Below are 24948 nucleotides of genomic sequence, written 5' to 3'. Positions count from 1 at the left end.
CTTCGTTGCTCCATTGCCCTCAACCTCATCTCAAAGCATATTTTACTCTGAGCTTCTCTAACTTCAAACGACGCCCAGCCCATATCTCCCTGAACTGCTTCGTTAGTGGTTTTTCCATGCGCGCCTAAGGCCAAGCGTCCTACCGTTCTCTGGTTTACTTCAAGGCCTGATAGAACGTCTGATTTTAAGCAGAGTACAGCATTCGCAAATGTGAGACCCGGAACCATTACTTCTTTCCACATTCCTCTTACTACTTCATAGAACCCCCACAGAGTTCTATGCTTCATTATAGCTGCGTTTCGCTTTCCCTTAACCTTCAGTTGCTCCTCGTGAGTACTTAAGTAGTTATCCCCTTCGTTTATCCACACTCCCAACTATTTCTATTCCTTCACTCTAGGTAATTCGACTTGCTGGATAGACACTACGTCGGTGGTAGCGTCATTGAAAACCATTATTCCTGATTTTTCTTCACTGAAATTTAACCCGAGGTCAGTGGCTTCCTGGCCGCTAATATTTATTAGCCGCTGCATATCGGTTTGGTTATCAGCTAAAAGAACAATGTCGTCTGCGTATAACATTCCCGGAATATGCTGTTGTACCACTTCGCCTTGCAGCATATGGGTTAGGCTAAACCCTACTTGACTTTCTTCCAGTTTCTTTTCTAGCCCTGCCATGTAAAGCATGAACAGTATTGGGCTCAAAGGGCATCCCTGTTTCAGTCCCCGATGGATGTTGACCAGCTGGGCGCATTTCTGTCCTTCCCAAGTAAGGTGCACTCTACTGTTTTTATAGATTGCTATAAGGAACTGTACTAATTCGTCATCTAATCCCTGGAGTTTCAGCATTCTCCACAGCCGTTCTCTGTTTACGTTGTCATATGCCCCTTTAATGTCCAAGAACGTAATCCGTAGTGGTCTATTCTGTGCTTTCGCAATTTCAATGCATTGCGTTATCACGAACAGATTGTCATCGAGTCGCCTGTCTTGTCTAAATCCATTGTGCAGTTCCCCAAGTATTTCATTTTCTTCCATCCATGCTTGAATTTCTGATTTTATCGCCTGCATTACGAATCTATACACCACTGACGTTACTGTGAGTGGTCTGTATGAATCAATACTGGCTTTGTCTCCTCTGCCTTTATATATTAAATTCATCCTACTTTCAAACCAGCCCTCTTGTATTTCTTTGGTTTCTATCACCTTATCTATTGTCCTCATAAACGATTCCTTACTTTTAGGTCCAAGTAGGTTTATCAGTTGCATTGGTATTCCGTCCGGGCCCACTGCTGTCTGGGGGGTGTGGGGTCGCCTACGTAAGGCTAACCTGTGAAGCGAACTTAACCTGCTAGCGTTTACGCAATCGTCCCGCCGTATAACTTGGCGGCTCTCACGCGACTCCCGACCCGCCGTGCGCAAAGTCGCGCGTGGCTCAGGGTTCGGGCGAAAAAGGACACCACGGACTCGCAACAAACAATCAACAGGTTTATTATAGCTAATATCGTTGCGCGTGCAAACAGACCAGCAGCCACAGCAGGGAGGATAGTCCCGTCCTACTGCAGCGTTCTCGCAAGGGAAGACAAAGGGTTTCGCTTACCCAGTGAAGGTCGCGGGGGCGGGTGGTCTCCGAGGTCGGGGCAGGGAGGTCCATCTCCTCAGAGGTCGATGAGTCGAAAGAGAGCAGGCCCTCGCTCGCAACCTCCGACCTCGGCTCTTGCCGAGGACCGGTTCTTCCCCAACCTCCTCCCAGAGCTACGAGCGCGCCCTCCGAGGCGTCGCGGAGGAAACGGGAACCGAGACCCGAAACGGGTTGTTACCGGGGTGGTTGGCAATGTACAGCGCAGCGCATTGCTGCGAGAAGGTTGCCCCCGTGCCGGCCGCGTCAGCCGGCTTGGCCATAGCCGCCGGCGTGCGCTCGAAGTGGGGAGAGGGGGCAGGGCGCGAGTGCGCTCCCCACAGGGGAAACCTTTTGCTTTGCTTTTTTCCAATCAAGGTTCCTCAAACTTATTTCCCTTTCCGCAGTCTTTTGTGGCGCTAATGTTATCGGTGCAGGTTTCCCTACCACTATTGTCCTAAACTTCTCACTAATCACTTGATGAATATGCGCCAACGCGTGCTCTCCTTCTAAATGTTCCCCTCCTCATCAATCAGGAATTTTTGATGGTTATCGTTTTTTGAGCTTAGTGATTTTACATGGTTCCAAAACTTCTTCGATGCGTTTTTGTCCTTCTTCCGTATTTCTGCCATCCATTGTTCACTTTTCTGCTTGATCTTTGCTTGCACCATTTTCTGCACTTCTAGTTTTTTCCCACGGTAGATATCCCACTTCTCCTTCACTACCTCCGGTTCCATACCAGTTCTTTTTGCTTCTCTATGTTCTCTCGACGCCTTTCTTCGTCGGTCAATAGCCTCTTTTATTTCCTTATTCCACCAGCTTCTCGGCTTTCTCTTCCCTTTCCATCGGTTTCGTTCCTTTGCTTCATTCATCTTACCCTTTATGAACGCAATCATTTCGTCGTAATCCCAATTTTTGCCTGGGTATTTATTTATTTCATATTCCAATCTATCAGCCATGATCGTTAACTTCTTTAAAAAAAAAAGTTCCTGCGTTTTTGCAGCCGTTTTTTTTTTACCTTTACCTTTTACCTTTACCTTACAAACCTTACATCTGCCCCCCCCCCCCCAATTCGCAGATCCCATCGCATTGGCCATATATTTCAAGTTATCCGTCAACGTTCCCACACCGTTACTTTTGCTGCCTCATTTTTTCTTCGTGCAGCAAAAGACTGGAATGACCTCCTCCACCATATTGCAGCAATCACCTGTCCATCAACATTTATGCATAGCATCACGAGCCATTTTTCAAACTAATTCATGGCTTTTTTGTACATTTTTTTGTGACCCCACCCCTTATGTAATATCCCCCCGGGGACATTTAAGGTAATAAAATGAAATGAAAAATGAAATCTAACCTTAAAAAAGCTCCTAAACATTCATCTTCAGCCGGCTGCGATCAGATTAACAGTAAACTACGAAAAATACCCAAGTGCTCTCTAGTCAAATTTTACACCTAATATTTACCCAGTAGCTTGACACTGGGCACGTCCCGGATGATTGGAAAAAAGCCCAGATCGTACCTATTTTTAAATACAGTAACCCTGCAATTCCAGCTAACTATCGTCCTATCTCAATGACCAGCATCCCAACAAAACTACTTGAGCACAATCTATTCTCCAACATAATGACCCATTTGGAGTCGATCAACTTTTTTTTACCGACAACAACATGGCTTTCGAAAATCCTACTCGTGCGAATCACAATTAGCGGACTTCACAAATGACTTACTACAATATATGGACGCTAACCTTCAGATCGATGCCCTCTTCTTAGACTTCTAGATGGCATTTACCGGGTTCCCCAAAACCGACTGCGCGCTAAACTTTGTGGGGAGCGCCTTGGCACACCTTCTGTCCTAGAGGGTGTTGCCCGGAGCCCCTCGCCGCGAGCTCCCTTCCCATGCCTCCTCGCCTGCCGTGCGGCTACCGGGCCGCAAGGCTTGGAGATGGGGGTGCCCGAGTGACTTGTAGGAGCGGGCGGTGCCGCGGTGGTGAAGAAGAACCGCGCGGGGACTCGGGACTGGGGACGCAGACAGTTGTGGTGTGTGCGTGTGTATGCCCGGACGAGGATGTAAGTAAAGAGTTCTTTCACGCAACCGCAGTGTGCCTCATTCCTTGGCATGCCGTAGAGAGCAGGTCCATATCTGGCGCCCGAACGTGGGGCTGATGTCAAGCCCACCCGTGGACATTTGCTCTCTGCGGCTGCCGGGAAGGCGCCCACTGCGGTTTGGGACGGCATTCCTTTGTTCCGGGAAGGAAGCGCCATTTTGGCTGTGGGAGACCAGGGCTTTGAGCCGTATAGATGCATGTTTGTAAATTAGTTTTGAGCCAGGGTTTTAGTCTGCTTAGGTTTTGCGATGGCTGTAGATGCCTGAAGTTTTCTTGCGTTCTTTTTTTCTGTTGGTTTGGTAACGGCCTAAGTGGTTACATTGCGAGTGTATTTTGCGTTAGTAGGGATATTAGTCTCTTGTGTATTTTGACGTGTCCCTACCGTAGTTTTTTTGTATTTTAATGTGGCTGTAGTTCAGCCCCGTTGGTCCTATGTATTGTTTTGACGTTTCTTTTTTGCTCCAATTGTAGATTTGTGTGTGGGGTGGGTTTGTCGTGTTGCGCGTGTAGTTAGCGCGGCTTGCTCCGTATCTTGGCGTCTACAGTTTGGTGTGGTTGATCCAGCTTTTTGTTGGTTAGTTCGCTGGAAATGGCTCCTACCACACGGAGAGAGACGGGAGAGAAGGAGGAGCCGCAGGGCTCGGGGCGAGACTCAGCGGCCGCTGCGCAGGAGGCTGCTGATCAGTTGCAGCCCGCCGATCTCGCCTCAATGATGAGTAAGACGACCGGGATGTTCGCGGAGACGACCCGAATGCTCGGTTCGGCGCCAGCGGCTCCCAGTGCGGGTCCTGTAGTGCCAGTCTCGAAGCCACGTTTGAATGTCGAGGTTCCCTCCTATTCCGGCTACGGAGACGTGAAATCCGTTTGCGAATACCTGCAGCAACTGAATTCGTATCAGACTGCGGTAGGCGCATCGGATGATGACGTGCTGAGGCGGGTCCTGCCCGTGGCACTGGTAGGAAGCGCTGCGCGTTGGATGCGCTGCCAACCGGCTTTCGAGTCGATGGCAGATTTTAAGGACCGCTTTCGCGCTGAATTCCTGCCACCCGATTACGAACACCGTATGAGGGACGAGCTTGCCCTTCGCACGCAGCACCCTGAGGAGAGTCTCCTCGAGTACGTGCGGGCTATGCAGGAGCTGTACGAACGGGCCGACCGCGAGGCAGCCGACGCGGTCAAGGTAGCGCGCGTGTGCAGGCAATGCCACCCGCGTTTCAGACCGTACCTGCGGGGCCGGAGTTTTCGCAACTTGGAGGCCCTCGCACAAGAAGCGCGAGTAATTCAGGCGGATTCACTCGCCGAGCTTAACTACAGGTTGCCGCCGAGACCCGAGGAATCGCTCGAGCCGGGTTGCGCCTGGTCGGGAGGGGGAGCGGATAACGGCCCCACAAACTCCTCGGTCGGAAGCAACGCAGGCGACGGAAGAGGGAGGCAGGACGAAGCAGCCCGCTTGTGCTGGTTTCGTCGCAACCCTGGCCACTTCTCCCGTCAATGCCCCGAGAAAATGCGTAGCACGCAGGGAAACTCGGATCGCCGGCGACGGTGAAGGACGGTGGCTCGTCATCGCCGGCGGGAAGCGAGAAGAGGGGGCCAGAGGCGCGAGGGAGCCCCCAGGGTAGAGTGAACTAGAATACTTGGGTAGTTGAAAAAGCGGCGGCTGCTCCCCACGGCGCCCTTGAAGCCAAACGCGTTAACCGCCGCGCGCGGCGCTGGTGTGCCCCGCCCGAGGAGATCCCGAAGCGGCGCGCGTTGGTCGACGTGCCGCTATGCTGCTGTTCGGCTATTCACGCTGTGTTTTGACGTTTTTTAACCGCTGCACATGGTCTTTTTTGTGTGTAATTACAAGAGGAGCCTTGTAGGCACTGCATTGATCCTTAAGTGTTCTTGTTTCTGTCTTTTATTGGTAATACGGACAGGGTGTTATGCGTGCGACGGTATCTAATTGCAGAAGGGCCATGGCTCATGCAGTTTGAAAGGATTGTGCAGCATTGTGGGGTCGGACTGCACCCCTAATAAATTTATGTGATTGCTAGAAATATTTTATGTTTGCGATTTGTTTTACCCTGCTTTTATTTGTTGAGTTCCTAACTGTTCATAATTATCTTACGTTTGCAAGACGTGGGCAGTACATTTCATGAACTTGTGCATTTCTAAAGCGCTAACTGTGCACTTTTAAAATGATCACGCGATAAAGTGTCCCATGTGGTACCTTTTTTTTAGAACTACGTACGGTTGCGAATGTTGATGCTTTTCGCTGACTTGAGTGAAGTTTTTAAAACGTATCGTGTGTGTTGCGTGAATTAGTGCACTGCAAGGGCCTGGGCCAGGTAGCACGCATTTTCTCGGGCCCGAGCCAGGCTCGGGCTTCAACAAAAATATTTTGGGACGTGCTTGCCCGAGCGCATGCATGCAGTGTCTTCGTGATGGTTGATGCCAAAAAGTTTCCGCATTGATCACTTAGCTTAAATGAAAAACAAAAAAATCATAGTGCGAGGTCACTGCGGCGCCGTTAAAAATATCTTTCGCTGATACTATACTAAAAAAATATTTTGTATGTCAGGATATATATATATATATATATATATATATATATATATAGCGAATCAGAAAATGGGAAATGAGGGGCTCTGTGAAATAAGACACAAAATAAGGGTACAAAATAAGACACAAAATAAGAAAACCTCGGAAAGCAAAGGGGAGGTTGTGGTGGGTAGAAACACATGAAGAATTTTTTGAGTCAGAAAGAAAGTGGTGAAAAAATTCCCGCCGGGTGGGATCCGAACCCACGACCTCCAGAATACCGGTCTGGTGCGAAAGTGGTGAAAAAATGCCCGCCGGGTGGGTTCGGATCCCACCCGGCGGGCATTTTTTTCACCACTTTCTTTCTGACTCAAAAAATTCATCTGTTTCTATGACCCACACAACTCCCCTTTGCTTTCCGAGGTTTTCTTGACTGCCAACCCTTATTTTCTATATATATATATATATATATATATATATATATATATATATATATATATATATAAATAGCGAATTAGAATAGGAAATGAGGGGCTCGTTGAAAATTAGGCAGAAATAAAGTTTGGCAGTCAAGAAAACCTCGGAAAGCAAAGGGGAGGATATGGTAGGTCATTGAAACAGATAAAGAATTTGGAAATATATATATATTTATATATATATAAATATATATATATATATATATATATATATATATATATATATTTATATATATATTTATATATATATATATATATATATATATATATATATATATATATATATATATATATATATATATATATATATATATATATATATATATATATATATACAGTCGAGTCCACTTATAACGATACCGTTTATAACAATATATCGGATATAACGATGAACAGCTATGGCACCGTCAACTTTTGTATTCTTCCTATGGTAAAATAAACCGCTTATTACGATGCCCCAGTGCCACGATATCGGATATAACGATTGAAACCGGTTATATTGTGCACCAAAAATGCAACAGTGATGACTCTAATGACGCGGTTGCGCAGCTTACTCAGGTAGTGTCTTCGTAGGAGGCCAAATGCGTCACACAGTCCATCGGAGACTTTATTTCCGCCAAGGACATTTACCTCATCTAGGTGCAGCACCTATACATGCTCTTGGAAAAGATTTGCGCTAGCTTCACACGCGGCAAAAGGTGACCGACTGTGGCTTCTTTTCCGCAAATTAGTGGTACTACAACCTTGCTGGCATGCAAATAAAATGTTTTGAGCTCTCTTCCATCTTTTTATTTCGCAACCCGCTTATAACAATTATCGGTTATAACGATTAGATTTTCTTGGCACTTGGATATTGTTATAAGTGGACTAGACTGTATATATATATATATATATATATATATATATATATATATATATATGCCCGCCAGGTGGGGTCCGAACCCACGACCTCCAGAATACCGGCCTGGTGCGATAACCACTACGCTACCGGCGGGGCTATTTTTCCCCTCCACTTTCTGGGGTATTTATGTCAATGTAATTTTTCCTCTGCTTGGGGGTGGTAGCCAGCGCCACTCCGACTTCTCGGGGTGAAGGGGACCTTCTTTTTAACTCCGGGGCCGTGACTCGAGTGTCTACAACATGTCGAGAGTGATCGACCAGCGTTGAACCCTCTTAAGCTTATTATGGCACCAAGATTGCCAGAACAGGGGCCCTCGCTATGCATGTAGCGAATCAGAATAGGAAATGAGGGGATCGTTGAAAATAAGGCAGAAATAAAGTTTGGCAGTCACGAAAACCTCGGAAAGCAAAGGGGAGGATATGGTAGGTCATTGAAACAGATAAAAAATTTGGAAAGAAAGAAAGTAGAAATATATATATATATATATATATGTGTGCGTGTGTGTGTGTGTGTGTGTGTGTGTGTGTGTGTGTGTGTGTGTGTGTGTGTGTGTGTGTGTGTGTGTGTGTGTGTGTGTGTGTGTGTGTGTGTGTGTGTGTGTGTGTTGTACAAAGCTCGGTCCAAGTTTAAGAAAATTAAATGGGATACATCTGTATAGATATTCTCTAGATTGAAAAGGACGATTTTTTTCGGGCTCATACTCTGTCGGACGTCGGCTGATATTTAGAAACAGTCTGGCGGGCTCAGGCTTATTTAAATTTGTGTGTGTGTGTGTGTGTGTGTGTGTGTGTGTGTGTGTGTGTGTGTGTGTGTGTGTGTGTGCAGCCACACTTGCACACACACACACACGCAGGAACGCACGTACGCGCACGCACGCACGTGCGAACACACACGCGCACACACACACACAGACGCACACACACGCACGCGCGCACACACACACACGCCCACACACACACGCACATATACACACACACGCGCACGCACGCACACACGCGCGAACACACATAAACGCACGCATGCACGCACGGACGCACACACGCGCGCGCACACGCACGCGCAATAAAATTATGTTTATTTAATAAATAAAATGATCACGCAATAAAATTATGCCGTGTGACTTGGTGCTTTTTCGAGAATTGCGGTTGCGAATCCTGTATTTGCGCTCTTTTCGTTGACTTAACTGAAGTTTTAACACATCTGTCATGTGTGCTGCATGGGTCAAATTTGAAAAAAGAAAACGGGAAACGTTTGCGTACGCACGACGCAGTTTGCTCGGTATGCAGATCTTGATAGAAAAATCAGCAAGAAAATAAAGAAAAAAAATCAGAAGTGACGTATGCTGGCCAGCCTAAAGCACGCCACTCTTTCCTCAGTTGACACAATACGATAGCAAAATCATCAAACAACGAAGAAAAAAATATCGGCATGATAACGAGCTCAATGGCTAAAGCACGGCGCGGTCTGCTCGGTTGGATAAATGGGATGAAGAAATGAGCAAACAGTAAATACACGACGTAGCTACCTTTCCCATAAAAACCCTGGTACATTAATAGCATTATCAACGGTTTTTACACGAAAAAAGAACTGTAGCCCCTCGGAGAATGCCCCAACGCAAGCCTACCCGCCGCTACCCGAGGCGAAAAAGCGCTCGGGCGGAGCAGGCGAGCGCCACCGCGCGGGGTTGACACGAAGTGCCTCACTCGGCGGCGGCCGCTTTTTCCACTACCCAAGTATTCTAGTTCACCCCAGGGCACCCTAAAGCTGGCGTCGACGGGCAACTGGCCCCCTCCGCATGCAGGGCGAAGGGAGACCCCTCTTCGTCTGCCCCATTCATGCGAGTGCAATTAGTCGGTCAAGAACTTTTTGCACTGGTCAACCCGGGCTCGACGGTTTCTCTCATCGGGGACGAAATCTTCGAAGCCTGCCGGAAAAGAAGAATCCGGGTCAGGTCCGCTGGGACACCCTTGAGTTTAGCAGCAGGGTCAGCGAAAGCAGAGGGAGCTGTAAGACTCACGCTCGGTTTTGATGGCTGAAAGCGCAGACAGCGTTTTGTTTGCTTGCCTGGTTTGTCTGTTCCAGTCATACTGGGCAGAGATTTCCGCTCGAGGGAGGGTGTTGTGCTCGACATGGGGAGGAACGGCTACCAGTACGGGCCGCAACCCCCTTTCTTTCCTTTCGCGAACGCGCCGATGCACGGTTTGCAACCGCACGGGGCAAATAAACTCTACTGCGCTGCGGAAGGCCAGGGAGAGGCGCCAGGAAAGATGAGCACTGATGTAGAAGCGGTCGTCGCATCTTTTTCAGGATCCGATGATCAGCGCCGAATGTTGGCGGAAAGTTTGCTCCCCTTATCGGAAGGGGGTGGCGGAAGCGCGCGCCCCGAGTTGAGCGGTTTCATGGGCGGCGCGCGCCACCCCGAGAGGGGGAGGAAAGGGCCAGACGGCGGAGTCGAGGCTGGCCGCAAGGAGAAAGAGAAGCGGCATCTCGCAGCGGCGCTTTCTCGCCCCCCGAGAACAGAGGCAGAAAGGAATCTGTCTTGGGGGGAGGTAGTGAGTAAGGAAGAGCTCATTGAGGCCCAGAAAGCAGATGGTCTGTGCCAGCGGGTGCTGAAAAGGCTAGCGGGAGGCGTAGCCTGCACCGGTAACGCTGAGGGGTTTGACGCGTATCTGCTGGGCGACGATGGCTTATTACTTCGCTACTTTCCCCAACTGGACGACGAAGAGGCGGTTTCATCCCCCTTTCGAGTCGTGGTCCCAAGGAAGTTGCGGAAACGGTTCATGCGGTACTTTCACGACTCAGCGCTGGCAGGACATGGCAGCGGCAGTAAGACTTACGACAAGTTATGCCGTGTCGCGACCTGGCCAGGCATGAGGAGAGACGTGCTGAGCTATTCCCGCGCTTGCCCTCTTTGCCAGGTAGCGAAGCCGCGTGCTGGGAAACCTGTGGGTTTCATGAAGCCGGTGGAAAGCAGCTACCCGTGGCAGATTGTAGCGTGTGACGTAATGGGACCCCTCCCAAGATCCGCGCGAGGAAACCAGTTCATTCTGGTTATAACGGACCACTTTTCTAAGTGGGTGGAGTTGTTTCCCCTTAGAAAGCTAGCGTCGGAGCGGATCGTAGAGAAGCTGGTGGAGACATTCACTCGTTTCGGCTTCCCCTCCGACCTGATCACTGACAATGCTTCGTATTTCACAAGCAAAGTCTTTTCAGACTGTTGTCGAGCGCTGCACATTCGGCACAGGAAAACGAGTCCTTATCATGCTCAGAGCAACATCACTGAGAGGGTGAACAGGAACCTGAAGTGCATGCTGGTTGCGACAACCAAGGAGCATAAGGACTGGGACGCGCGTTTGCCTGAGCTGGCTTTCGCGACTAGGACTACCGTAAATAGGTCAACAGGTTTGACACCAGGTTACCTAAATTTCGGTAGAGAGATCGCTTTTCCAATGGAAAATGCACTGCTGTACGCGGCGGCGGGTAACGCCCCTTCTCTGTCGCAGTACGCGGCTAGGCTCCGGGAACGCCTTTGGGCAGCGCAACGCACGGCTCGGGAGAACCTCGACGTGGCGCGCATGGAGCAAGCCGAGCAGTATAACAAAGGCCGTCGTCCCCTTGTGTACAACATCGGTGACCTAGTGCTAAGGAGAACACACCCACTCAGCAACGCTGCACGCGGTTTCACTGCAGCGCTCGCACAGAAATGGCAAGGGCCATACCGAATTATGGCGCAGACAACTCTGCTCACGTATGAGATGCAGTCGCTTGAAAGCGACGAGCTGGTGGGTCCTGTGCACGTGAGCGATCTCAAGGCCTATCACATTCGCACTGGTGATGGCGAACAGGTGGTAGCGGAACCAGAAGGCGGGAGTCCCGCCTCTAATGACAGAACGGCCGGCGACAGGGTTCGCACCAATCGTTACGACCTGACGGTGAGGTAGTGTCTACCCCCCACGGGTCCGGGTCCCACGTGGTTCTACCACGGAGCAACCCGCAGCACAGTCACCGCTCAAGTTTCACCGCGCCACGTGTGTGGTGGTGCGAAGCGTGGTTTTGTGCCTGGGCGTTAGATGCCAGCCTGGGCCTGCCGACAGCGGGCCCTTCCGGTGCGACCCGGGAGCTTTGCGCCACTGGCATGGTGGTGCGGGGCGATGCGTTCGTGCCTGGGCGTTGCGAGTCCGGCCCCGGCCTGCCGAGTAGAGGGCCTCCCGGTACGACCCGGGAGCTGTTGCCATGATCCGGGGGGTCCTGCCGCCCTTCGGAGATGCGAGGCGGCTGCGGTTCGCCTCCTGGTCGACGGCGGAGTCCTCTTCGTGGGTTGGAGGCCTGCTGAGCTCCTCGCGGAGCTGTAACCCTGGCGTGGAGGCGAAGGTGGTCGCAGAGCCTACAGCTCGTTCGGGGGCTTTGAGCCTCTACGAGCGCCCGTCAACCGGGTTTGCCCGGGGCTCATCGCGGCGCCTCCGGTTCGGGACACCGAGGCGCTGTCCAGAGGAGTCTGGCCGTTCCGTGGAATTCTGCGCCGGGCACCCGAGAATGCGCTCCTGCGGACTCCTACGTGGTGACGATGGCGACAGAGCGGCATGCTGCCACACTTCGGCGGGTGCCGTCCCACCCACAGCTTTACAGGGCTGCCCCGGGCGCCGACCAGCGGTTCCACGTGCGCTAGGAACCCGAGGACGATCTTCATTGACGGACCCGTACCCCGTGTTTGAGGGGGGGAGAGATGTGGGGAGCGCCTTGGCACACCTTCTGGCCTAGAGGGTGCTGCCCGGAGCCCCTCGCCGCGAGCTCCCTTCCCTTGCCCTCCTCGCCTGCCGTGCGGCTACCGGGCCGCAAGACTTGGAGACGGGGGTGCCCGAGTGATGGCGCGAGGGAACGTGTAGGAGCGGGCGGTGCCGCGGTGGTGAAGACGAACCGCGCGCGGGGACTCGGGACTGGGGACGCAGAGAGTTGTGGTGTGTGCGTGTGTATGCCCGGACGAGGATGTAAGTAAAGAGTTCTTTCACGCAACCGCAGTGTGCCTCATTCCTTGGCATGCCGTAGAGAGCAGGTCCACAACTTTCTAACCTTGGAATTCGTTCTAACGTATATTTCCTGGCTTAAAAATTTCCTCACCAATCGTAAGCAACTCACAACTGTCAATGACCATCATTCGTGCCTCACTGATGTGACGTCCGGTGGCCCACAGGGTGCGTGCCTCTCACCACTGCTTTTCCTAGTTTACATTAACGACCAACCGAATAACATTGTTAACCAGTTAAGACTATTCGCCGACGACTGCGTCATTTACACTACCATCCGCAACCCTGAAGACAGTATTGCTGAACATGATTGATCCCACCATGATCGCAGCATGGTGGGATCAATCATTAATGCCACTAAACAGAGTAAAACGTAAACTGGTATCATTCACTCGTAAAAATACCTTAACACAGTTCTCCTACAAAATTAACTCGTTCCCGATTGCCGCTGCAACATCCTACAAATACCTCGGAGTTCACCTCTCACCATGCCTATCATGGACATTACACATACAAACCATTTGCTCAGACGCTGCGCGCACGCTCGGCTACCTACGCCGGAATCTAAAACTTGCATCTCCGGGCATAAAAAAACTAGCCTACTAACGTTCGTGCGCCAAAACTGGAATATGCATCATCTATTTGGCATCTCTCACAGGCATACCTCACCCACAAGTTAGAAGCCATACAGAATCGTGCCGCCCGCTTTATCTGCTCACAGTACTCCCCTAACACAAGCGTAACTGCACTAAAGTAATCTTTGAACCTGCGTTCACTTGAGTCACGCCGGATCATATCACCCCTCTGCCATCTTCATGCCTTTTATTATCACCCGAAATCCAGAAACCCTCTCTTAAGACCGCCACACCGAACCTCGTCCCGTATCAGCCACATCAAGGCGATAGCACGACTACCCAGCCGTACTTCATCAATGCTCAACTCATTCTTCCCTCAAGCAATAACCCTCGGGGGAACTATTTGCCCGATACAATAGCCTCGTGCGCAGACCGCAAATTATTCCGCGAAATATTGCGGAACCATGTTTCATAATACGTGCGTATCAAATGTGCCTTATGTGTTTCCTTTCTTTAATGCTGTATCTTTTGCACTTTTGAACTGCATTTTTGTACTGTAATATTGTATTTGCTGCTATTATTGCTGTACCTTTACCACTTGTTCTTTTTTTCTGTTCTTTGTTGCCTTCTAATTTTTTTTCATAGCGCTGTGTCATACGTTTCTGCAACCCCCCCCCCCTTATGTAATGCCCGCAGGGCCCTTAAGGTGGAAATAAATGAAATGAACAAGGAGAGCGACGGAGCATACGCTGAACTCGGCCACCATTACCAGCGTTAGCAGCGCGCAAGGCCATTTCATTCTTCACCAGCCGCGAACGCCCCAAGCCTTCCACGGCGATCTCTTCGAAGACGCCGAAGACTGGGTGAGCCACTTCAAACGCGTGGCATGCTTCAACCAGTGGGACGACGCTGCCAAGCTGATAAACGTCTATTTTAGCCTGGCGGATGGCGCTCGGACACGGATGGAGAACAGGCAAGGTACGCTGCGTACGTGGCAGGAGTTCTGCGATGAGTTCCTGAGAGATCATACAAGTGCGGATCGTCGGGACAGGGCCGATCACGCGCTACGATCTCGAGTGCAGCTGCCGAATGAAAGCGTCAGCATGTGCGTAGAGGACATGACGCGCCTCTTTAGGTGAGCGGACCCCAATATGCCAGAGGAAAAGAAACTACGCCACCTTATGCTTGGCGTGAAAGAGCAGTTGTTTGGCTGCCTCGTTTGGAACCCGCCTAAGACCGTCGCCGAGTTCATCTCCGAGGCATCCGTGATAGAAACGACTCTACGACAGCGTTCAAACGCGTACGAATGCCCAGTTGCCGCTGCAGCGCCAATGGAAAGCTCTAGCGCCTCCTCTGGTGACAGCATAAGTGGCTTTCGCGGTGTAATTTGCTCCGTGGACCGTGAGGAGCTGCATAAAATTTTTAGAACGGCGCCACAGGCTACGGCAGGAACCATCGCGAGCATTGTACGACAGGAGGTACACCAAGCTTTCAGAGCGTCGCCATCCCACGACGATGCGTCGCCTGTACCGCCTGAACCGATGCAGTTAACGTACGCCCAGGCAGTCAGGCAGCCAACACCCGTTGTACTGTCACCGACATACGCAGCGGCACAGGGTGTTAGGCAATCAGCACCGTTTGAGCCGTCCCCTACATACACAGCAGCCCAGGGAACAATAATGGTCCCGGCCGGATACGACAAGCTTCGCTGACCCGATCAACTCCCCCTCTGTTACCACTGTGGCGAGGCAGGAAATGTGTAACGTCGGTGTCCCTACAGGGAGCTCGGGCTACGGGGCTTCGGAGTCAATGCTCCCAGGCCCAAACCTGGCCAAAGACCCCGCGCCATCGAGGACTACCTCGTACGCCAGCGTACATCGGCACAATCAGACCGTCTTCTTTCCAGGTCACCATCGCCACGCCGGCCTCGTCCGAACCGCTCCGGCTATTACAGCGTACGCTCACCGAGCCCTGGTCGGGAAAACTAGGTGCAGCGGCCATTAGAGGATGGGTTCATGATCATCATCATCACCAGCCTATCTACGCCCACTGCAGGGCAAAGGCCTCTCCCATTATTCTCCAATTACCTCGGTCCTGTGCCAACTGTGACCAATTTATCCCCGCAAACTTCTTGATCTCATCTGCCCATCTAACTTTCTGCCGCCCCCTGTAACGCTTGCCTTCTCTAGGGATCCACTCTGTTGCCCTTAATCACCAGCGGTTATCTTGCCTTCGCATTACATGCCCTGCCCACGTCCATTTCTTCTTCTTAATTTCTACTAATATGTCTTTAACGCCAGTTTGCTCCCTGACCCACTCCGCTCTCTTCTTGTCCCTTAATGTTACACCTATCATTTTCCGCTCCATTGCCCGCTGAGTCGTTCTCAATTTAAGTTGAACCGTCTTAGTGAGCCTCCAAGTTTCTGCCCCGTAGGTGAGTACCGGTAAGATGCAGCTGTCATACACTTTCTTCTTCAGCGACAATGGAAGGCTGCTATTCATTATCTGAGAATGTCTGCCATATGCACCCCACCCCATTCTGATCCTTCTAATTATCTCTGCCTCATGGTTGGGATCTGGGGTCACAACTTGGCCTAAGTATATATCTTCGCTTACCACTTCCACTGCCTCGCCATCTATCTCAAACTGCTGTGCTGTCCCGAGTTTATTGATCATTACTTTAGTTTTCTGCATATTAATTTTCAGGCCCACGGTTCTACTCTGTTCGCCCAGTGCGGAAAGCATGCTTTGCAATTCGTCCCCCGAGTTACTTAGCAAGGCAACGTCATCAGCAAATCTGAGGTTACTGAGGTATTCTCCATTAACCCTTACTCCCACCTGTTCCCAATCCAACGCTCTGAATACTTCTTGTAAGCATGCTGTGAATAACATTGGAGAGATTGTGTCTCCGTGTCTGACACCCTTCCTTATAGGTATTTTACTGCTCTCCCTATGGAGGATGATGGTAGCTGTAGACCCATTATAGATATCCTCTAGTATTCTTACATAATGCTCATCTACCCCCTGGTTCCGTAATGCCCGAATGACTGCTAGGGTTTCGACCGTGTCAAATGCTTTCTCATAATCTATGAAGGCTATATATAGGGGTTCAGTATACTCAGCGCACTTCTCTATCACCTGATTGATCGTGTGAATATGGTCCATTGTTGAATAACCTTTACGGCTTGGCTTGGATTGGCTTGGATTAAATTTGGATTGGATTGGATTGGATTGGATCAAAGTGGATTGTGTTGGATTGTGTTGCGCCATAGCCGCGGCAGACGCGCTGGGGCCGGCGCATGTGCAGTACTCTATCTTCCGCGGTTTCCTCTCCTTCGGGCGCGGTCCGTATATAACCGGTGTGCCGTTCTTCGGCGAAGCAACATCCACGCTTGGCGCAAACACCTAGAGTCCACGCCGCTTTACACGTACGCCAACGTCGTCATCGACTGGGACCGGCTTACGCAGTCCCCTCAACGTTATGCGCGCTATAAAACGCGGTCCCTTCGCCGCTCCGCCTATGCGTCGCATCTACACAGGGGTTCCCGCGAGGGGAGGTGGGAGTTTTTCTCGTCTTGTTCGGGCACAAGTTCGCCCAAAATAAAAGTTCTTTCTTTACCATTGTGTTCTACCCTACGTGACAATATTTTTTTCATCTCATTCCGAGTTAGGTAACCATTTTTCTGGATCGTTTGCTTGTTTCGCTCTTTCTCGTTCGCTTTTAGAAGGTTCATTTTCAGATTTAATACACTCACTCGATGACTCTGTAAGAAAAACGTCAGAAGCATGTGAACGCGGGGTTGGTTGCTGGTGCTCTGTGGCTGGTGCTGTGCCCTGAAGTGGATTTCACGCGGAGAGGCTTCACGGGCTGGGGTGTTTCGGTGTTTGGCCCATTAGCTTGACATTCAAGTCTAAACGTTCTGAAGTGGATGTATGATGTACGGGGTGGAAGCGACCGCAACGCAGGAGATGGGATGACGCAAAGTTTTGCGAAGTCGTGAGAATATGCCCCAGTTTGTACAGATTCTGGAAAAGGACACGTGGATTCATGCAGGAAATAATGAAACAGCTTGAGTCCCCGATTTAAATTTACGAAAAAAAGAGCGCAGATTATATCATTGGTGCGAGGAACCCGCTTTTCAAAAAGCGCTTCAACTTCTGCGTAACATAAATTTCACAATTTACGCGAATTTCACGTAATTGATCTCGCGATTGCTTGCCGCAATGTTCGAAATTGAAGAATGCATTAGACACACTATATCCTACTCTAGTTCCATTGTGTACAAGAATGCATAGTTAAACGTCCCTGTACAATTTGTGCGGTTTTAAATGTACATTAGAAATACGACGACTCAAAGTTACGGGAAAACATTTGCGTATGACCAAAAGAGCACGTTCCCAAGATGTTTTCACTGCTTCTTTATTTTCTGCATGCGTGCTGTCTTTTTGACAGTCGCGTGTAAAAAGTATTATGTTTCAAAAAAATGCATTCCCGTGGCCAAAACGTGGGCGCCCATTTGTGTAGCCCGGCTGCGGGCTCCGGCTTCGGTATGAGCACCTTCACACTATAAGTGTCCGCCGTGACGATGGGATTCATCCCAGGTGATGGTTGTGGAACAGGCTATTCTGTGTGGTGTGGTACCACAGAGCGTTCAGAAAGCTTCACATATTTCCGATTTGGCGAAATGTCGTAAAAGCAAAGTTGTTTAACGAATTCCCCACTGTGTGCGCGGTATAGTTGAAAGGAGGGGGCAGACACTGAGATCGTTAAAAGGTGGCTAATGTGCGCCCGATGCTTGTAATCTGTATCTGTTAATCGCCGTTCTCAGTGGCAGTGAAACGAAATTAGTGTCCCGGAGAGCTCAAGCAACATCAGTGAGGAGCAAGGAACGACCTTAAGTGCATTCACAATCAATATGCTTCCGAAACTTGTGTCCGTACTGCACGAGAGATAATTCCTGCCCCGTGCACATGATGTATTCGAAGCAACTCCTCATCTCGTACCCGTTGCGGACAAAAACAGTTCCCCTTCTTACACCGGAGTAAGTCCTCGCCGTAGGAAAGTGGTTTTGTTTTAAGCGATACTTCGCTCGGAGTGAGGAGGATTTGCTTGCTGTGCAACTGCAGTGTGGGCCATGCAGCACTCATTTCGAATAAACTGTCGTGATAGCCGGGGAGAGACAGGGCGGGAGAGCACCGAACGCCGTGAACGCAAACTGGGCTCCTCGTTAATTCTGCGCTCGTGGCCAGCCCTCACGGTGGTGGCTCAGCCCCCGCTCTATCGCCCTTGAGGATTGTCCATGGGCGGCAGCAGATGACTGTTCGTGCTGGGGAGCTACCACATAGCTCCCTCCCTTTCGGGCGGATGCTTGGTGAGGAGTTCTTGTGGAGTGTGTTCAGGCAGGGTAGAACTACGCACAGGTATACATGTCGGTAGTCACGGTAAGGTCCGTGGACAGTTTATGGTCTAACCACAGTCAGCGAAAAGGGCAGTCCAAGTCGGCGTTGAATTCGCGCACGGCGTAGCGAGTAGGCTCCAGATGCCTGCACAAGGAGTTCCAGGGGTTCCGGACAGTAACGAGTAGACTTATTAGAAGTGCTGCCGAGAAAGGTTGAGTGCATGCGAAACAAAACTCCCACCTCCCCTCGCGGGAACCCCTGCTTAGATGCGACGCATAGGCGGAGCGGCGAAGGGACCGTGTTTTATAGCGCGCATAACGTTGGGGGGACTGCGTAAGCCGGTCCCAGTCGATGACGACGTTGGCGTACGTGTAAAGCGGCGTGGACTCTAGGTGTTTGAGCCAAGCGTGGATGTTGCTTCGCCGGAGAACGGCACACCGGTTATATGCGCAGCGCGCCCGAAGGAGAGGAAAGCGCGGAAGAGAGAATACTGCACATGCGCCAGCCCCAGTGCGTCTGCCGCGGCTATGACGCAACACAATCCAACAAAATCCACTATAATCCAATCCAATCCAAATCCAATCCAAGCCAATCCAAGCCAATCCAAGCCAATCCAAGCCAAGCCAAGCCAAGCCAAGCCAAGCCAATTGAATCCAATCCAATCCCTCTCGCGAGGGAGTGTTCACTATCGGAGAGGAGAGGGGGTGAGCGGCGGAGAGCGCAGCTGGCGCGGCGAGGAGAATGGGGGAGGGGCGGACAACGCCGACGACGACGACGACGACGCCGGAGGGACAAGGCGAGTGAATCAGATGGTCTGCATCTAAAACAGACTCGTCCGGGTGCAAAGCTTGTGGTATGGTCGGTCCACACTCCGGACAGGCAGGGCCAGCGAGCGTCGTTAGTCGTTAGCACGCCAGTAACAGTAACAGGCGCCACAGTGCTGGAAGCTCCGTGTTATCGGCGCTCGTGGCACCTTACTTGGATGAGCGTTACGCGGGTACAGGAAGACGTGGCAGACGCGTTGATTTGCCTTTGCTCTGTAGGTCGGTGATGATGTTTGAAGTTTATTGGCCCAAGGCCAACTGAGGGCAAAGAGCGCCAAATAATGGTGATTACATGAGATTGACATGAAAGTAAACGTAGAACATTTTAGTTAAAATAAAGAAAGTAAAACTCAACGTAACCAAGATGAAAAAAAATGGGTTGAATGGGATGAAAAAAAATTCCGCCACCTCTACGAAGTGAATGATGATGAGTGGGGCGAAGCTCCAATGCTTTTCTGTAAAACTTTAAAACATTCGCCCGCACATCATATAAACACTCGGCACGTTGTCATAGGGTCCATTGTATAAACACTTATAGCGCTTTCCATTGGGCGAACAGGAGCACTTCTAACTGTACCCAAAGTGCTCTCGCGAGTTCTGGCGTCTTCCAGTGGTCGGGCAGGAGCAGGGGCGTTGTGTTTCATTGGTCGATGAGGAGCACTTTTTTGGCGCCGAGAGCAGCCGAGAGCAGTTCTCGGTGCTCCGTCGCCAGCGGAGGAGTAACAGGGAACGCCGAGGAAGTCGCATGACCTCTTTTGCGTCACTTGTGGTTTTATTCCCGGGTGGCGGAGGAAAAATGGCGGAATGCAGCAGCCGCGCTAGTCGCTCAGTGCGTACGGCAGCAGCTAAGCGCGGCCGTCTGGACAAGGAATTGCTGCTACTTTTAGATGATGAAGACACCACAGATTCAAGCGCAAGCTCATCATCGGACAGCAGCAGCAGCGACGACGACGACGATTTGACATTGCATGAGTTTATGTTCGAGCACCTGTTCACCCCGCCGGAGCAGCGACCGAAGGTAGAGTCGTATCTGGAAAAGACGGTGGACGCTGTTATCGTTCGCAGCTAATTTTTGGGAGTTACGATGGTGACCCCTTTATTATGAACATGAACATCCGCTCGGCTTCTTCATTCGTCGCCATGCGGAAGGCAGACACAAAACCACCGGCACGTATCTGGCAAAATTGGCAAGGAATAACTGCGTGCGGACATCACGAGCGCGCGAAATGCTCCGGAAAGCGAGCGCGGGAAACGTTTGTTCACATGACTCTTGGCATCTCGCCCTCCCCCTCTTTTCACTGCTCCCAGAGCAGCGCGAATGTTTCATTCGCGGAACGAAAGCACACGTCCCCGTTACTCCCGTGTGCTGCTCTGGCTGCTCGCTCCACTTGCTCCTGTTCGCCCAATGGAATTCGCCATTATATACACGATGTTTATTATTTTCATATCGATGCAATTATCCCGCGCCCGCTCCGATTCGAGGTTCTCTTGCCGCCGCTTGCGTGCCGTGCCGTCTCTCCTTCGCGGGTTCTCACTTCGGGATCCGCTTGTCGACGAGCCCGTTTTGCTTCGGCTGCGCGAGCCCTCGCCGCTGCCGCCGCGTTCGGATCGATGCTCGTGCTGGCTTGCGATTGTTGCCGACGCTGGCGTTTTTCTTCGGCCTCCCGAGCTGTCACCGCGGGGTCTTGGCGGCGGGCCGCATTGCAGCTGCGTCGCGAGCTGTCCGCGCCGCTGCCTTCGCTTCCAAGGTGTCCATGATGAGTATCTTGTGACGCGCACCCTTGAGCGGCGATGCACCATCTAGCTTGCGAGCTATGAACTATTGCACAGCTGCGCCTCTAGCGGTCGCATCGAGAACTAGTGGACACGGCGACAGCGTGACGCGGGACTTGCGCCAACCAAGAGGAGCTTCGCACCTAAAAGAATCAGGATGCTGAAGTTTCTGGGGCGATGTGCTTTCCTGTCGAGAAACGTAGGAAGATGCGGCGAAATCAACGAGCTCGAGGGTCTTAAGGTGGCGACGGGTCGCATGAAGGGCTGCAACGGGCTTCTCCTAGTTCTGCACGCGTTCTCGCAGAGCGGCAGGTGAATGAAATGTGCAGGTGAATAAAATGTGAATGAAATGTGACTACTAATATCTTGTCAGCATGCGCAGCCAACGCGGGCAAGGGCAGTTCAAAGACCGTCGTGATAATTATCTTGACAGACGAGGTAAACCGTTGCAGAACAGTGTGCTTCAGTAAGGGGAAAGTCCGTGGAAGAATCTGCGTCGGCGAGCAGGCCTTGCAGCGCGCGAAGGAGCTGCGACGGTCGCCGGTCACCCAGCTCCTCAGCGGAAAGGGGGCATCGCGTTGGGAAAGGCTCGTGCTGCTCAAGATTGCAGCCTTCAACGCGTCGGAGGGGCTGGCGAGTATGTCCCGAACCTCGACCGCGATCTCAATAGGCAAGGGCTGTTGTATATGCTTGCGGCGTGATGTGGCTCACTCGGAATCTTGCCTTGGCTTGGACAAACCACACGTCAGGGTGCTGCGCTAAAGGGTGGCAATCGGCAAGGTAGGGCGGAGACGCCGTGTGCTGCACCGGAGGGCGCAGAAATACCGCTGACTCGAGGGGGGGGGGGCATTCTGGCTCCTAGCATCCGCTGCAAGTTGCAACGCCCGGCTCACCAATGTGGCGATAGCCGAGGTAAGACGAGGCGGAACACATCACAACGCTACCGCGTCGTGAACCCAAATTGGGGTCCCCGCTTATTCTGCGCCTGTGGCCACACTCAACGGTGGTGGCTGAACATCAGCACGATCTCACTCGGCAGCAGTCCATGTGCGGCAGCAGTTGGTGCTGTTGCGCCGCCACAAAACGTATTCCCTTATAACCAAGGTTTACTGCACCGCCGTTATGAAGCCGTGCTCTTCTTGCTTTCATCCCGAAACGCAGGGGTCCGACCTGGTGACGTACTTCTCAGGTCACGTGAGCATGTGGCTCGGCGTGTCCCTCCTGCAGCTGGCCGATGTCTTGAGCAACGTCTACGAGAAGATATCTCGCCTGCGAAGAGAAGGGTACGTCCGGCCCCTGTACTTTTTATGGTCTAAATTGTGCAACGCGGCGAAAAACAAAACCCACCTCTAATATTACAGTCGCAATGAAACTGCGAGGGCAATTTTTGCTTTTCGGGAATCCCATAAATGATTGTCGCGTATGCATATTGCTTCCTTTTTTTTTTTTTTTTTTTGCGAGAGTTTGCCTTACGGCATAACAATTAAATATACAACATCACATTTGTGTCACGCAGAAACGTAAGCAGAGACCGGTACTGCGGGCCCCAGATCCACCGCTGTAGATCAGGGGGTCTCCCAGGATGGAGCCCTGTGCCTCGGAGGTGTTGCAGGCGAGAGGTTTGCAGGGCAGGGCAGGTCCACAGAAGGTGGCTCGTGTCGGCCTCGGACGCAGGGACCGTACAAAAGGGACAGGTGTCCGCAAACGGTGAATGATAGCGGGCAGGCCAAGCGTGGGTCACTGCTGGGGATAAGGCCACCCCAACTCGAAGCCTCCGCAGCAGCACCTCCTCCCAGCGAGCGAGCCCACTGGGGAGGTCAGTTCCACGCGGTGGAAGTAAAGCACGCGTGGCGCGGCGGAGGCTCTCTTTCTCCACCAGCAGTTCTTCTAGGGAGGACACTGAAAGAAGTGGTAGCGGCCGTGAAAGGTCTATACGGCGACAGGCGCGATCCGCTGCTATATGGGCAGGAAGCATGTCCCGGCGAACCCACAAAACACGCACAGGGCATGGGTATGTGTCCAGGATCGCGTGAATACGTGCCGACATGCTGGTGCTACGCGCAACGCGACGTAAATCACGTATCGCTGTCGTTGAGTCCGTGTAAATTTCCAGTTTCATGCCGGTAGTTACCGTCGATGCAAGTGCTTGGAGACAATCCCGAATAGCAGTAAGTTCTGCCAACAGGCTTGGTAGAGGTCGGAGGGTCTCGTAGGCGCAGCTCTGGTTTAAGATTGGGTGAGAAGGACAAGCCAAGGCTGTGGTTACGAGGGAGTCGTGTGCCCCGGCGTCCACAAAAGCCTGCATGACTCGTGGCCGCGTAGCAGGCGCCCGGTGACTGACATGAAGTAGGGCTGCATCCGGAGGTTGATGAAGGCCAGAGGTTCGGACATGTAGCCTTGCTAGAGGCTTGTTGTCCGTCACCTGATGGTAGAGCCAGGGCGGTCTTGCGACGGAAAAGGCTGGCATCGTATTCGGCGGCTGGCCCATGTACGCGGCCAGAGCTGCCGCCTCTGGAACCAGCCCACGTTTCTGCAGGCGTGCGGAACGACGCTGATGAATCAGTTCATCAAGCGTGTTTAGCTGGGCTTCGGCTTGTAGCGGTGGAATTGGTGTTATGCGAGGGAGGCCAGTAATGGTGCGCATGGCGGCCCTGTTGATGGCCTCAAGCCGAGCCCAGTCCGCTTGCGTCATGTGCTGGAACTGTGCCTGATACACAAGCCGTGGCTGTAGTACGGCGCGCACTAGGAGACGGGCAATCGTCCAGCAGGCCCCGCCAGACTTCTGCGAGATGCGGCGAACGAGGTGGAGCATCTGTCCGGCTTTCTGTCGAGCAGATCGTAGCCACTGAGCTGCTGACCCTGATGACGATATTTCTAGTCCTAGGACCCGAAGACGGTCAACCGTGGGGATGTCGTTCCCATTCAGTTGCAGTGAAATGGGAGACACAGCAAGGAGGCGGCGGCCCCAAGCGTTGGCCACGGGAAGTAAAGCAGTCTTCTCTGGCGAGAGAGTGAGGCCCGCATACTCGCACCACCTCTGGCAGTCTGTTAGTGCTTGCTGGAGGCACTCGGCTTGTCGTGACAGGTCTGGATGCACTGACCACACCGTAATGTCATCCGCGTACATGAGTAAATATAGATCTCGGATTGAAGCAAGGTGCCAAGCTAGCGGCAACATGACGATGTTGAAAAGAAGCGGAGACAGAACAGACCCTTGTGGTACGCCTCGGACTGGTGTAAAGTGACCGAAACTTGCTCCGTTGATGCGGATGGAAAAAGAACGGTGTTGAAGGAAGTATCGGACGAAATCGCAGACTTTGTCTGGAAGGTGTAGGCCATTGAGAACTTGTAGGATGGCAGCGTGACTAACGTTGTCATAGGCCTTGCATATGTCCATGGCGAGCACAGATCTCACACGGCGGCATCGGCCTCCAACTAAAACCATAGATGAGAGGTATTCCAACCCATCCTCAGTACCGAGATAGGGCCTGAATCGAATTTGCGCCGGGTGATACCATTGGAAGGTATCAAGCCACCACTGAAGCCGTGTTGCAAGCATTCGCTCTAACAACTTGCACAGCGTCGATGTCAGGGCGATGGGGCGCAAGTTCTGAAGTACATGTGGTGGCTTCCCGGGCTTTGGAATGGGAACAATATCCGCCTGAAGCCAAGAGTCAGGTAGTTGACCGGAGAGCCACACCTGATTAACCGAGTCCAAAAGCGGCACGAGGGCTGGG

At 51.7% G+C, this 24948-nt stretch overlaps 1 protein-coding gene across 1 annotated transcript in view; it reads left to right on the top strand.

The window, feature by feature from the left end:
- Positions 1 to 24948, top strand: part of LOC144164992 (uncharacterized) — a 709659-nt gene that overhangs the window by 664158 nt on the left and 20553 nt on the right. Inside the window, exon 24 of the mRNA XM_077695175.1 lies at positions 22373 to 22494. Within this exon, the coding sequence (XP_077551301.1) occupies positions 22373 to 22494 (122 nt within the window). The remainder of the gene's footprint in view (positions 1 to 22372; positions 22495 to 24948) is intronic.

This window comes from Haemaphysalis longicornis, unplaced genomic scaffold (assembly GCF_048455015.1).
Source record: "Haemaphysalis longicornis isolate Haplotype H1 unplaced genomic scaffold, Haemaphysalis longicornis Haplotype H1 scaffold_14, whole genome shotgun sequence".
Taxonomy (NCBI): Eukaryota; Metazoa; Arthropoda; class Arachnida; order Ixodida; family Ixodidae; genus Haemaphysalis; species Haemaphysalis longicornis.
This window is presented reverse-complemented; position numbering and strand designations above follow the sequence as displayed.